We start from the raw sequence: 13,886 nt of genomic DNA, 5'->3' as shown, positions 1-13,886 counted from the left end.
CCCTGCGGGGGCCCAGACAATGCATGCGCTCCACTAGGATCCTTGTGCTTCCAGGAGCCAGTTCTCCACAAGTCCCGAAGCTCCTCTGCTTGGAGGGTCTCCGCCAGCCCCACAAACCTGATGTTATTGCGGCGACCACAGTTTTCATGGTCCTCAAGGCGGGCATGTAGAGTGGAGCAGCATGCTTCAACAGCCCGGAGCTGTACCTCCATAGTGGATGAACAGTCCTCCTGTGCGGCAATGCGGGTCTCCGCCGTCTGCAAACACTGACCCTGATGCTCCAGACTGTCGCGGATGTCATCGACCGTGGCCTGGAGCATGGTAAGCCGATCATCTATCACCGCAGATATGTTTTTAGTTAGCTCCTGGACCGCGTCCTCCTGCAGCAGAACTTTTGATGGGGAAGAGAGTACTGACGCTATCTTGGATGCCCTGTGCGGTTTCTGAGCCCTGGCAGGTCGCAGAGTCTTTATGGGCATAACTCACCCAAATCGCCAGCAAACAGAACGCAGAGCAGCCCGCTGCACTCCGGAGGAGACACGCTCTTACCAGTGTCAAAAGGGGAGCGGGGGGTAGGCAATGTGAGAGGCAATAAAGTGAAAAGTAGATGTGGGAGGAGCGGAGCTGTGGAAAGGAGCCGCCGCTTAGCTCTGCGTCATCACGTGACCCCCGCGCATGGCCCTGTTGCAAGGGACCTGCATCCTTGGGGGAAGGGGCACCCAGCGCCAACAGAGACGCCATGGTAGGTGGATTTGGTTAATTTTTATTGTCTAGATAAGCTTGAAACAAGAATATTAATAAATTCTGGGGAAAAATATTGCCCCTGAGCCCCCTCTGAGCCTTGCTTAGAGATCTTGGAGCTTTTGCGGGCTTTTGGCGCTGAATCATGTCTGTGTTTCGTCGGGGACACACTTGCGCAGCCCCCAGCCCTATTTTGGACAATCCTCAGATGACCTGAGTGCTAGAATCCTCCCAAAGGAGCAGAAGGGGGGAGGGGGCTAAAGCCGATGCCACCATGCCCCTCGTGCGCCATGTGATATGTGGAACACTGATGTTCACCAGACAGCCATTCAATGCAAACAAGGCATGAATCTGACCTATCCTGCCCTGAAGAATCCATCTGACGTGTTTTCTTTCAAAAACGAAGTGTTTTGAGGCAGATAAAAGCTTTTAATTCAAATTGAGAAAATCCAAGATGGTTACCGCAGCAGCAATTTTAGTGCTAAAACGGCCCGGAAAACACACCATGAAAATTTTTAAAGCAGTGATTTTAGGATTTTTGGGGTGGGAGGACTCAGGACTAACCTCCAAACCACCCAAAAACTGAATCTGAAGATCCCTCAAAAACAATCTCACAAGTTTTCAGTCTGTTACTCACTGTGCTATGATGTGTGCTGGAAGCTGCAAAATGGTAGCTGATTCAGCTTACAGGGAAATCCTCTGCCTCAACAAGACTGAAACCTGGACTGCCTGTGTCTTCTGCCTCTTAGGCCCATCAAAACAGATGGAGACCTCTACCCCTCCTGGAACCCACACACACAGCAGGTTGAGTAACACAGTCAGCCCCAATCCTGTGGCACTGAATTGCCATGGAGCCTGCACTTGAACCCCAGTGTTCTCCCCAGAAATTTTTTCCAGCCGGGTGGCACGAAAAAGTAGCCGGGTGGGGCAGGACGGGGAAATTTGGTGGTAAGGAAAATTAAATGTGCACTATTTTTATTAGTTAATTATTATTAATTATTTTCCAATGCTCAATATGACTTTCTTTTTTAAGGTTTGACACTTAGACAGTGTTCCAGTAGCATTTAAGCCACCCTTGACAAAAAGTAATACAGATCCTTTTATTCCGAATAATTACTGGCCAGAATCAAATCTTCCATTTCTTTCAAAACTACTGTACTTGAGAGAGTGGTATTCAACCAACTTCAAACTCATGTTGAATCAGTTAATGTTTTGTATCCCCGGCAATCTGGTTTTTGTTTGATATAGCAAGGAGACAGTAGTTCCTGCCTTAGGACACCGTATACAAAGTTGCGATAGCAATTCTGCCACAGCAAATGCACTGAAGCCCATGGGAATTGAATAGACTTTGGTGCATTTGCCATGGGAGAATCACTACTGTGGCTTTGTAAAAGGGGCCCTTACTGAGTGAACTACATAGTCACCTAGACCAGTGTTTCTCAACTTCTTTAAGCCAAGTACCCCCTAAGTCTAATAAATACCAACTGAGTACCCCCAGGCAAGCTCCACCCCTGACTCCACCCCCATTATAATAGTACTAATTGTAGTGCAATTTCTTCCATTAATTTTTCATGTACACACAATATAATCTTACTAATTCATAATGGTAACCACAAAATTTAAAACCCCCCACAAAGCACACTTTATGGAGAGAAAATGTTAATTATCATTTACAGTGGAACCTTGGTTTACGAGCATAATTCATTCCAGAAGCATGCTCGTAAACCAAAATACTCGTATATCAAAGCGAGTTTCCCCAGAGGAAATAATGGAAACTGGCTTTGATACGTTCCCACCCCCCCCACCCCCCTAAGGACAGCGGTGCTTCCCCCCACCGTCTGACACCAGCATGCAGCCCACAGGACTCAAGGCCCGGCAGAGGCAGGAAGATCTTCTAGCGGCACCGGCATGTCCTGTGGGTTGCATGCCGGTGCCAGACCGGTGGGGGGGGGGGGGGGGTAAGTTCAAGTTGTTCGGTCGGAGGGTGCCGGTTCAAGCGGGGGGGGGGGCTTTGCGAGTGGGGGGGAGCGATGCTGGTTATCGGGGGGGGTGCTCGCAAATCGAGTCAACACTCGGTTTGTGAGACAAGTTTTGCGATAATGTTTTGCTCGTCTTGCAAAATGGGTTACTCGCAAACCAAGGTTTGACTGTATATTTATTTTATTTTTCAATGTCACCTCAGTAACCCTATAGAAAAATTGACAAATATAGTGTAAAATATAGACAGCAGATTATAAATTCTCAAAACTGACACATTTTAATCACTAAATTGAAAATAAAATCATTTTTCCTACTTTTGTTGTCTGGTGATTTAATTAGTTTCTGGTTGGAGTTCCTTCTGACTCTGCATGCAACATTTTTTTCTTTCTGCCTCCTGCATGCTTCCTTTCCTCCAACCTCATTCCCTTCCCCAACCAACATCTCTCTCTGTCCCTGCATGAGTCCAACTTTTCTTCCTCTCTCCTCCACCCCTATTGGCAACATGTCTCCCTCTCTCTCTTATAATCTTGCATCTCTCTGTTCTTCCTCAGGGTCTCTCCCCCTCTGTCTCTTCTGTCTGCACTTCCCAAAGTCCAGCACCCGTCTCCTGTCTTTCCCCTTTGGTCCAGGCCTCTCTCTCTCTTTCATCTGCTTTTGAAAAAAATGTCTGGATATGAGGGGAGAACATCAGGGAAGTTGAACCAAAAGAACATAAGAATTGCCGCTGCTGGGTCAGACTGGTGGTCCATCCTGCCCAGCAGTGCCCTCATGAGGCCCTCAGGTCAAAGAGGGCAGGTCTAAAAAGTCCAGCCTCACCTGCATACGTTCCAGTTTAGCAGGAACTTGTCCAACTTTGTCTTGAATTCCTGGAGGGTGTTTTCCCCTATAACAGACTCCAGAAGAGCATTCCAGTTGTCTACCACTCTCTGGGTGAAGAAGAACTTCCTCACATTTGTACGGAATCTATCTCCTTTCAGCTTTAGAGTGCCCTCTTGTTCTTCCTACCTTGGAGAGGGTGAACAACCTGTCTTTATCTACTAAGTGTATTCCCTTCAGTATCTTGAACGTTTTGATCATGTCCCCTCTCAGTCTCCTCTTCAAGGGAGAAGAGGTCCAGTTTCTCCAATGTCTAACTGTACGGCAACTCCTCCAGTCCCTTAACCATTTTATTCGCTCTTCTCTGGACCCTTTCGAGTTGTACCGTGTCCTTCTTCAAGTACGGCGACCAGTGCTGGACGCAGTACTCCAGGTGAGGGTGCACCATGGCTCAGAACAGCGGCATGATAACCTTCTCCAATCTGATCGTGATCCTCTTCTTTATCATTCCTAGCATTCTCTTCGCCCTTTTCGCCACCACCACGCATTGCGCAGACGGCTTCATTGACTTGTCGATCAGAACTCCCAAGTCTCTTTCATGGGAGGTCTCTCCAAGTACTGCCCCGAACATCCTATATTCGTGCATGAGATTTTTGTTACCGACATGCATCACTTTACACTTATCTACGTTGAACTTCATTTGCCATGTCGATGCCCATTTCTCTAGTTTGGTTATGTCACGTTGCAAATCTTCGCAATCCCCTCGCGTCCTCACTACTCTGAATAACTTTGTATTGTCCGCAAATTTAATCACCTCACTCTTCGTACCAATGTCCAGGTCATTTATTAAGATGTTGAAGAGCACGTATCCAAGCACTGAGCCCTGCGGCACCCCACTGGTGACGCTCTTCCAGTCCAAATATTGTCCATTTACCCCCACTCTCTGTTTCCTATGCTCCAGCCAGTTTTTAATCCACGTATTTCACCCTTGATTCCATGGCTCGCAATTTTCCAAAGTAGTTGTTCATGCGGAACCTTGTCAAATGCCTTCTGAAAATACAGATATACAATGTTGACCGGTTCGCCCTTGTCTGTCTGCCTGTTTACTCCCTCAAAGAAGTGCAGCAAATTCGTCAAACATGATCTGCCTTTGCTGAAACCGTGTTGACTGGTACTCATCAGCCCGTGTCCGTCAAGATGATCAATGATGCTGTCCTTTATCAGTACCTCTACCATCTTTCCCAGTTCCGAGGTAAGACTCACCGGTCTTTAGTTACCCGGATCTCCCCTCGAACCTTTCTTGAAGATTGGTATAACATTCGCCACCTTCCAGTCTTCCAGAATCTTTCCCGATTTTTTTTGTTTTATAAATCTTTATTCATTTTCTTATGTTACAACAAGTGTTTTAAATAAATTCATTATAAACTTGAATAATCACACTTGATTAACTTACAGATTAATATCAAATTTAAAATTTCTTTAGAAAATCAATATTTTATAAAGTTATAATATTATGTAAGATATTTAAATTAATATAATTATTATTGAATATAATAATTTCCCCTCCCTCCCTCCCTCCCTATCAATACTGAATGAGAAATCTTTATTCATTTTCATATGTTACATCAACAATATAAATTCATACTAATATTTCAGAAAACTAAATTTATATAATTCTTAGTTAATATAATAATATCCCATCCCCTCCCCCCTCCCTTCTATTCAGTAATACATGAATAAAATTTTTAAATGCTATTCTTTCCATATTTCATATTATAAATCAAGTATTAATATATTATATAATATTTAGAGATATGATCCCTTTTTCTTCTAATCAAATTCTATACATGGGATAATTAATCATTTTTTACAATATTCAGTTAATGGTCTCCATATTTTTTGAAATTTATCTATATGTCCTTTTTGTGTTGCTATAGTGAGCTCCATTTTGTATATATGACATACAGAATTCCACCAGAATGTATAATTTAATTTGTCATGTTTTTTCCAATTGAATGTGATTTGTTGTATTGCTATTCCAGTTAAAATAAAAAGAAGTTTGTTATTACTTGATGATATTTGACTTCTTGCTCTCATAGTTGTTCCAAATAATATGGTATCATATGTCAAGGCTACCGGATTTTCTAACATCCTATTTATTTGGGGCCAGATTGATTTCCCGATTTGATCGACAGATCTGCTATTAGTTGAAGCAGTTCACCTATAGTCCCTTTCAGTTCCTTGATGACCCTCTAATTAAATATGAAATTGTAGCAATTTTCATTGCACTAAGAATGTTTTGGAGCGTTTACAGCACATTTTTATTTTCATGTATTTTTGCACTTTATGTTAAACACAATTGCACATAAAGGTCTGGGGATGTTACACGCTTAAATAACTCCTTTGGGTTCACACAGCTCTCAACTCAACAATCCAGGGTTCATCCCAACAATTTAGTTGTGCTGAGGACCTTGCACACAATTGATTAATAATTTTTCATAAATGTAATTGCCTTATTAGGTTTAATGTGCTGATCTCCCAATATACCCGGCTGCATATGAAGAATTATTCATCAACCTCATATTTAGATATTCTTTTTTATTGGGTTTTGGATTTCTTCTGGTTACAACCTCCCCTCCCCCCACATCTAGCATTTGTTCTCTTTTCTTCCAGGTCTTTCTCTATCTCTCGCTCTCTCTCCCCTTCCTTCCTCCCTTGTCTAGATTCTTTCCACCTCTCTGCAGTCTCTCTTTCTCTCTTCCCTCTATACACCCACAAACCAACATCTGCCCCCTCCCCTTTGTTTCAGGTTTCTCCCTCTCTCTAGCTTCTTTCTGTTAACATTTTGAGTCCTCCCACCTTTGTTCCAGGTCTTTCTGTCTCTCTCACTCTCTGTCTTCCCCCTCCCCAGGGCCTGGTATCTCTCTCCTCTGGGTTAAGGGTGTTTCCCCTATCTACCCCTTCTAGCCCAGAATCTGCCCTGTCTTCCCCCTCACTTTGGGTCAAGTCTGCTTTTCTGCTACTCCTCAAGGTTCTTTTCTGTCTTTCTTCCCCCCCCCCCCACTGTTGTCCAGATCCAATACAAGGAGCTTGCTCAATATTGGGGATTATCAGCACCCATTGGCACCTGTGAGCTAGCTCCTATGAAAATGGCAACTCATGTGAGAGTTTTGCTTTCAGTACCTTCAAAATGCATAGACCTAACTAGCCCCTGAAAACCCGACTGGCTAAGAGTGTGCCAAGGACTGTGCTGAGAACCATTATGTTCTGTTATAACATTTTCCAGGCACAGCCCAGGAGAATACCTATTACAACACTAAAGAGGCACGAGAAAAAATAAAATACACAAAACCTGGAGTCACTGCATATTTTGTCCCTCGCCGGCTCCCTACTTAGTCAGGTCACTCACCTCACCTTGCAATGAACCTTGCCACCATCCAGCACCACCTGCCTCTCACGAGAAATTTGAAACCTACCTTTCTTGAGTAACTCTCAAAGTCTTATCTCACGAGACCAGCTCAAGAGCCGCGGGCCACTTGAAAAAGCGACAGACAAGGGGGAAACTACGACTCCCATGATGACTCAAAGTATGAGCGACCACTTGCGTCCTGAAGCCGGCAGTGGTGAGTAAAGATGGCCGCCGGGGGGGAGAGGGCAGCGGTATCCGGGCTAGATGCAAGCTTGGGGCTACTCTGCTCTTCTGTGCTTCGGCCGCCTCCCTCCTTCCTCACCTGCCCCCAACCTGAGCCATTAACCAGCGGGAGAGCGGCTGTCATGATGGAGCAGGACCTGGGCACCAAGCGGATCAAGTCTAACGAGAAAAGACCCTCCCCCCCACACCCACACACACACACACATACACACAGATGATCAACTTAACTCTGGTGCTCAAAACAATTATGACTCGGATTTGTTTTGTATCAATAAAAGCCACTAAGATGCTTGATCACAGACTTACACCATAATCGGACATCTTATTAACAGCAATATTAGTGTTTGGTCAGATATTATTACGCACATAACAATACTATTCCAGGGGTGGGACCGCAGCAGAGGAAACAGCCGGGTGGTCACCTAAATTAGCTGGGCGGAGCACCCGGCTAAAAGACGCTAGGGAGAATACTGGAACCCACTAGTGAACAAACCAGGGGTGAGCTATGCTCCCAAGGGAACGGTCTCCGAGACCCGAACTGTAAATGCAGGCTGTCCAAGTGGGTGCATTGGAAAGCAGCCAACACCCTGGAGGCAGACTTTTCCAGTAAAGTCTGTGATCTCCTGCAGCCAGAACCTCTGCAGCACGAAAATACATGAAGCTAGGAAAAGACTGAAACAAAGAAAAAACCAAACATATGAGCAGAAAAGATGAGCTTCTACCGTCTTGCTTGTAGGAAGACAACTAGAAGTTAGAGGGCAGTCTAGAGCTAAGAGAGGAGGAGCAAAAAGTTATGCTAATAAGGCTTCCTACAATAAATCTTGAGAGATGGGATGGACTACCCAACTTGTTCAGGAATGGAGTGAGATTGTACAAGAATGACATATATAGATGAGATATTGATTTTCTTGTTATTATATATCCACAAATGGAATCTCAGATAGAAAAACAAGTTTTCTTACAAATTAAATATATTAAAACAGTTGCTTGGGGACTTTGCCATGTCCTTCAAACTTTGGTCAGGATAAATTCTGCTTTGTGTCACACAGGGGAACTTTGGATTTAAAGTTAAAGCAGAAAATAAAAAAATTAAATTTGACGCTACAAATTTCTAGAGAATGTTTTTCCTTCTGTTTAATATGGAAGGGATAGCCCATACTATGCCTTTTCATAAGAATTTATCTGTATAAATCATTTACAATATATTTAAATACCTCGCTGCAAGATGCAACCGCTCTGTGCAAAGGCGTCAACCATTTGCTATCTTTGGCATTAACTCTAGCGCCTGGGAAAAAAAAGAGAGATATTTTAGTTGTTTGTTTTATAACAAAAACATAACCAATAAATATTTATATCAGGCATTAATGTCTGCTCATTATAAGAAGTATGAGTTTTGGTTAAAAATAAAATAAAATCAACATGGCACTCTGCACCTCACTAGTGTGATACAACCAAGATATAGTCTCTACTGAATTGTCCCGACACACACAATTCTGAAGCCTTATTCTACTATATTGGATTTTAACCAATCATAAAATGACAAACAGTTAACTAGGAATCTAGTTAATTTGAAGACACATCTACATTGGAAAAAAATGGAACACAAAGAATAGAGGGAGAAATGGAACATAAAACAGATCTGAAGGGACAAAAGTATGGTGCGAGAGAAAGGATCAAGAAAACAGATGTACACTGGGGAATTATGCCCAAAGAAACTGTAAACCATGCAATTATTGCTAGAGGGAGAGGGTATGTGTGTTTTGTTGTAGGAGTGTTCAGGATGCACACATAGTATATCTCACAGGCGTGAGGCACAACCCCCTAACTTCAGAGTTATCACCCCCGATTGTGTACCGATCAGTTTGTGAGCCCTTTTCAACCCGATTTCCCTCTGACCAGATTAACTAACCAGTGTAGCGATCCAATCCTGATTCTCCCATGCAAATTAGTAAAACCCGATGCAAAATAGCCAAGCGATTGATTCACTAACAATTGCTTGGCTACTTTGAATCGGATTTTACTACTGACAAACCCGACTGTTGCAGACCTGTCGGTTTTTCAAGAGGCTTGTGTTGTATTTGCTGGTAACTGTGTTACCAACAGGTCTGCTGGATTTTTGACAGCCCTGCCTGTCTTTTTTTATTTATTTTTTTCCATGGCAAAGATATTTTGCGTGGTGTTACACACGCAAAATATCTGCCCCATAAAAAATAAATAAATAAGACAGGCAGGCCTGTCCAAAAAATCTCAGAGAGAATGTGAACTCACAGGCCTTGAGCATAAGCAGATGCTCAAGGCCCAGCACAGAAGAGGAGGCCGATCTTCGGGCACCGGCACCAATGCACAGGACATGCCGGTGCCAGTGCCGAGGCAGAGATGAAAGTAAGAAGCGGGTTCGGGTGGGTCTGGGGGGGTACCGGATCGTGGCGGGGGGTGCCGGATCACAGGGGGGAGGGTGGCAGATCGCGCGGGGGGGGGGGGGGGGGCGCTCGTAAATCGAGGCATGAACCGAGGTACCACTGTATTGTCATTTGAAGTTTAAGGTAAATGTTTTAAGAAGTTTGATATTTTTTAATATATATAAATAGAGAAAAAAAAAATAGAGAATCATACAATGGAAGCAGTACATGCAATTCAATCTCATACATATTTCTTGTGGAAATCTTGAAAACCCGACTGGGTTGTGGAACTGAAGGACCTTGGTTGACTACCTCATTTTACTTGAAAAAGAACTAAACACAATCTGCGTTTATCTCCTCTAACAAACCCTAAAAGCTGATTAAAGAGCCTGAAAAAGGCATAAACTAATTTTCCAAAATACTACTACTATTTATTATTTCTATAGCGCTGAAAGGCACACACAGCACTGTATATTTTAACATATAATAGACAGTCCCTTCTCAGAAGAGCTTACAATCTAATTTAGACAGGACATTTCAGGATTGGGGAGGTTATAGTGGGTATAGGTATCAGACAGCAGCAGGACTGGGAAGATTACAGTGGGTACAGGTTATCTGACAGCAGTGAGGGGGAGGGATGGAGCACGACGTATTGATTCAGGCAACCTGTTGCAGGCATACGGCGCCGCAAGAAAGAAGGGGCAGAGTCTGGAGTTAGCAGTGGAAGAGAAGGGTACAGATAAGAGGGGCTTGCCCGATGAACGGAGATCACAGGGGGGAGCATAGGGGGAGATGAGTGAGAAGAGATCCATCACGGGGCTTTAGAGCAAATGCACTTGTAGGTCAGCAAGAGGAGTTTAAGCTGTATTCGAAAATGGATGGGGAGCCAATGAAGCGACTTGAGGAGAGGGGTAATGTGAGAATAGCAGCTCTCTCGGAATACGAGTCACGCAACAGCATTTTGAACGGACTGAAGAGGCAAGAGACAGGTGCGCGGGAGGCCTGAGAGAAGTACGTTGCAGTAGTCTAAGTGCAAGGCGATGAGAGCATGGACAAGAGTTTTGGTCGTGTGTTCAGAGAGAGCAGGATAGATTTTGGTAATGTTATAGAGGAGAAAGCGACAGGATTTGGCGGTCTGTTGGATCTGAACAGAGAAGGAGAGAGAGGAGTTAAAGATCACCCCAAGGTTGCGAGCTGACAATACAGGGAGGAGGATAGTGCTATCCACAGAGATAGAGAACAGCGAGAGGGGGGAGGCGGGTTTGGGGGGGAAAGATAAGGAGTTCAGTTTTAGCCATATTCAGTTTGAGATGGCATCGAGATATCCAAGCGGCAATGTCGGACAGGCAGACTGAAATTCGGACCTGACCTCCCGCAGAGATATCTGCCGTGGAGATGTAGATCTGGGAGTCGTCAGCATAGAGGTGATATTGAAAACCATGAGAGGAGATCAGCATACCAAGAGAGAGGATATATAGGGAAAAGAAAGGGCCCAGGACAGAACCTTGGGGTACGCCAATGGACAGTGGGTTGGCAGCGGAGGAGGATCCACCATAACATACGCTGAAGGTATGACGAGAGAGATAGGAAGAAAACCAGGAGAGATCAGAACCCCGAAATCCCAGCGAGGACAACGTCTCGAGAAGGAGGCAGTGATCAACAGTGTCAAAGGCAGCAGCCAGATTGAGAAGAATGAGGATATAGTCCATTGGATTTGGCCAGGAACAAGTCGTTAGAGACTTTAGCAAGGGCAGTTTCCGTAGAGTGGAGAGGGTGAAAACCCGATTGAAACAGGTCAAGAATAGAAGAAAGGAAGTCCATGCAACAGCAGTGAACAGCATGTTTGAGTAGTTTAGATAGGAAGGGGAGGAGGGAGATAGGGTGGTAGTTGGAGGGGGACATAGGATCTAGCAAGAGCTTTTTAAGGAGGGGTGTAACTACAGCATGTTTGAAGACATCAGGAACTTTAGCAGTGGAGAGCGAAAGGTTAAGGATGTGACAGATAGTAAGGATCACAGCGGGAGCAATGGATCTGAGTAGTGGCATACCAAGGTGGCGGGGGAGACGGTCCACCCCAAGTGTACGCCCCAAGGGGGTGCACAGCCAGCCACCCTCCCTATTCTGCCGTTGCTGCCTTTCCTTAACCAGCAGCAGCGGCAGTAAACAGAGGTGTTCGCGGGTACTCACCGGCATTGCTCAGCTTCTGGCCGGCTCCCCTGCTGAAAGCCGCGGGCGGGCATCCGTTCCTTGCGCGATCCGCGGCTGCGTTGGAAGCATTCTCTCTGACGTCAGAGAGAAGGCTTCCGATGCAGCCGCAGATCGTTGAGGTGTAGATGCCCACGGCTTTCAATAGGGGAACCGGCCAGACATGCTGGGCAGGGAAGGAGGAGAGGGTAGAAAAGCTGGGCAAGGAAGGGGGGAGGGTAGAAATACTACACAGGCAAGGAAGGAAGGTAGAAATGCTGGGTAGGGAAGGGGGAGGGTAGAAATGCTGCACAGGGAAGGGGGAGGGTAGAAATGCTGGGTAGGGAAGGGGGGGAGGGTAGAAATGCTGCACAGGGAAGGGGGGAGGGTAGAAATGCTGGGTAGGGAAGGGGGGAGGGTAGAAATGCTGCACAGGGAAAGGGGAGGGTACAAATGCTGCACAGGGAAAGGGGAGGGTACAAATGCTGCACAGGGAAAGGGGAGGGTACAAATGCTGCACAGGGAAGGGTAGAAATGCTGCACAGGGAAGGGGGAGGGTAGAAATGCTGCACAGGGAAGGGGGAGGGTAGAAATGCTGCACAGGGAAGAGGGAGGGTACAAATGCTGCACAGGGAAGAGGGAGGGTACAAATGCTGCACAGGGAAGGGTACAAATGCTGCACAGGGAAGGGGGAGGGTAGAAATGCTGCACAGGGAAAGGGGAGGGTAGAAATGCTGCACAGGGAAGGGGGAGGGTAGAAATGCTGCACAGGGAAGGAGGGAGGGTAGAAATGCTGCACAAGGAAGGAGGGAGGGGAGAAATGCTGCACAAGGAAGGGGGGAGGGGAGAAATGCTGCACAAGGAAGGGGGAGGGGAGAAATGCTGCACAGGGAAGGGGGAGGTAGAAATGCTGCACAGGGAAGGGGTATAGAAATGAAGCAAAAGCAAGGAGGGGGAGAAATGCAGCAAAGGCAAGGGGTGAGACATGCTGCTGCTGCACAGGGAAGGGGGGAAGACATGCTGCACAGGCAAGGGGGAGGACAAATGCTACTGCTGCTCAGGCAAGGGGGGAAGAAATGCGGCACAGGCAAGGGGAGGGAGGAAGAAATGCTGCTGCTGCTGCACAGGGAAGGGGGGGAGAGAAATGCTGCTGGTGCACAGGGAAGGGGGGAGAAAATTGCTGCTGCTGCAGCACCCAATTTGGGAGAGAGAAAGAAGGAGGGAGAAGGAAGACAAGGGAGAGGAACCAGAGATGCCAAGTCCATGGGAGGGAGGGAAAGGAAAAAAGGAAAGGAGATACTACATAAGAACATAAGAAACGCCTTCACCGGATCAGACCGAGGTCCATCTAGTCCGGCGATCCGCACACGCGGCAGCCCATTTAGGTACTCCTTTTTGGAGACCCGGATTTACCGTATCCCTCAATATGATATGCAAGAAGGAAGGCATCCAACTTGCGCTTGAATCCCAGTACAGTAGTCTCCTCCACAACCTCCTCCGGGAGTGCATTCCAAGCATCCACCACGCGCTGTGTGAAAGAAAACTTCCTGACATTTGTCCTGAACCTGCTGCCACTCAGTTTCAGTCTATGACCTCTTGTCCGTGTCACATGTGAAAATGTCAGTAATGCTGCTTCTTGGTCTATTTTATCAAATCCTTTTAATATTTTGAAAGTCTCAATCAAATCCCCTCTCAGTCTTCTCTTCTCAAGGCATTCTCAAGTCTCTTCTCAGTCTTCTCTTCTCAAGACCCAGTTTCCTGAGTCGATCTTTGTAGCTCATATGTTCCATTCCTTTAATAAGTTTCGTGGCTCGCCTCTGCACTTTCTCTAGCAGAGTTATATCCTTTTTAAGGTATGGAGACCAGTGTTGGACACAGTATTCTAAGTGCGGTCTGACCATAGTTCTATAAAGTGGCAATATAACATCTTCCGATCTACTCGTAATCCCCTTTTTAATTATGCCCAACATCCTATTTGCTTTCTTCGCCGCCGCCACACACTGTGCCTATGGCTTTAGGGTACTGTCAATCAGTACCCCCAAATCCCTTTCCTGTTCGCATTTTTCTAACTTGACCCCCAACATCTTATACTCATGTTCCTTGTTTTTCTTTCC

The 13,886-nt window shown here is 45.7% G+C and overlaps 1 protein-coding gene across 3 annotated transcripts in view; it reads right to left on the bottom strand.

The window, feature by feature from the left end:
- ANKRD28 (ankyrin repeat domain 28) overlaps positions 1–13,886 on the bottom strand; it is a 425,075-nt gene that overhangs the window by 308,359 nt on the left and 102,830 nt on the right. For all 3 annotated transcript variants that reach the window (XM_033930721.1, XM_033930723.1, XM_033930720.1), the window contains exon 4: positions 8,404–8,474. In XM_033930721.1, coding sequence (XP_033786612.1) covers positions 8,404–8,474 — 71 coding nt within the window. The remainder of the gene's footprint in view (positions 1–8,403; positions 8,475–13,886) is intronic.

This window comes from Geotrypetes seraphini, chromosome 2 (assembly GCF_902459505.1).
Source record: "Geotrypetes seraphini chromosome 2, aGeoSer1.1, whole genome shotgun sequence".
NCBI classification, from domain to species: Eukaryota; Metazoa; Chordata; class Amphibia; order Gymnophiona; family Dermophiidae; genus Geotrypetes; species Geotrypetes seraphini.
Note: the sequence above shows the minus strand (reverse complement) of the source record. Positions and strands in the feature narration are given on the sequence as shown.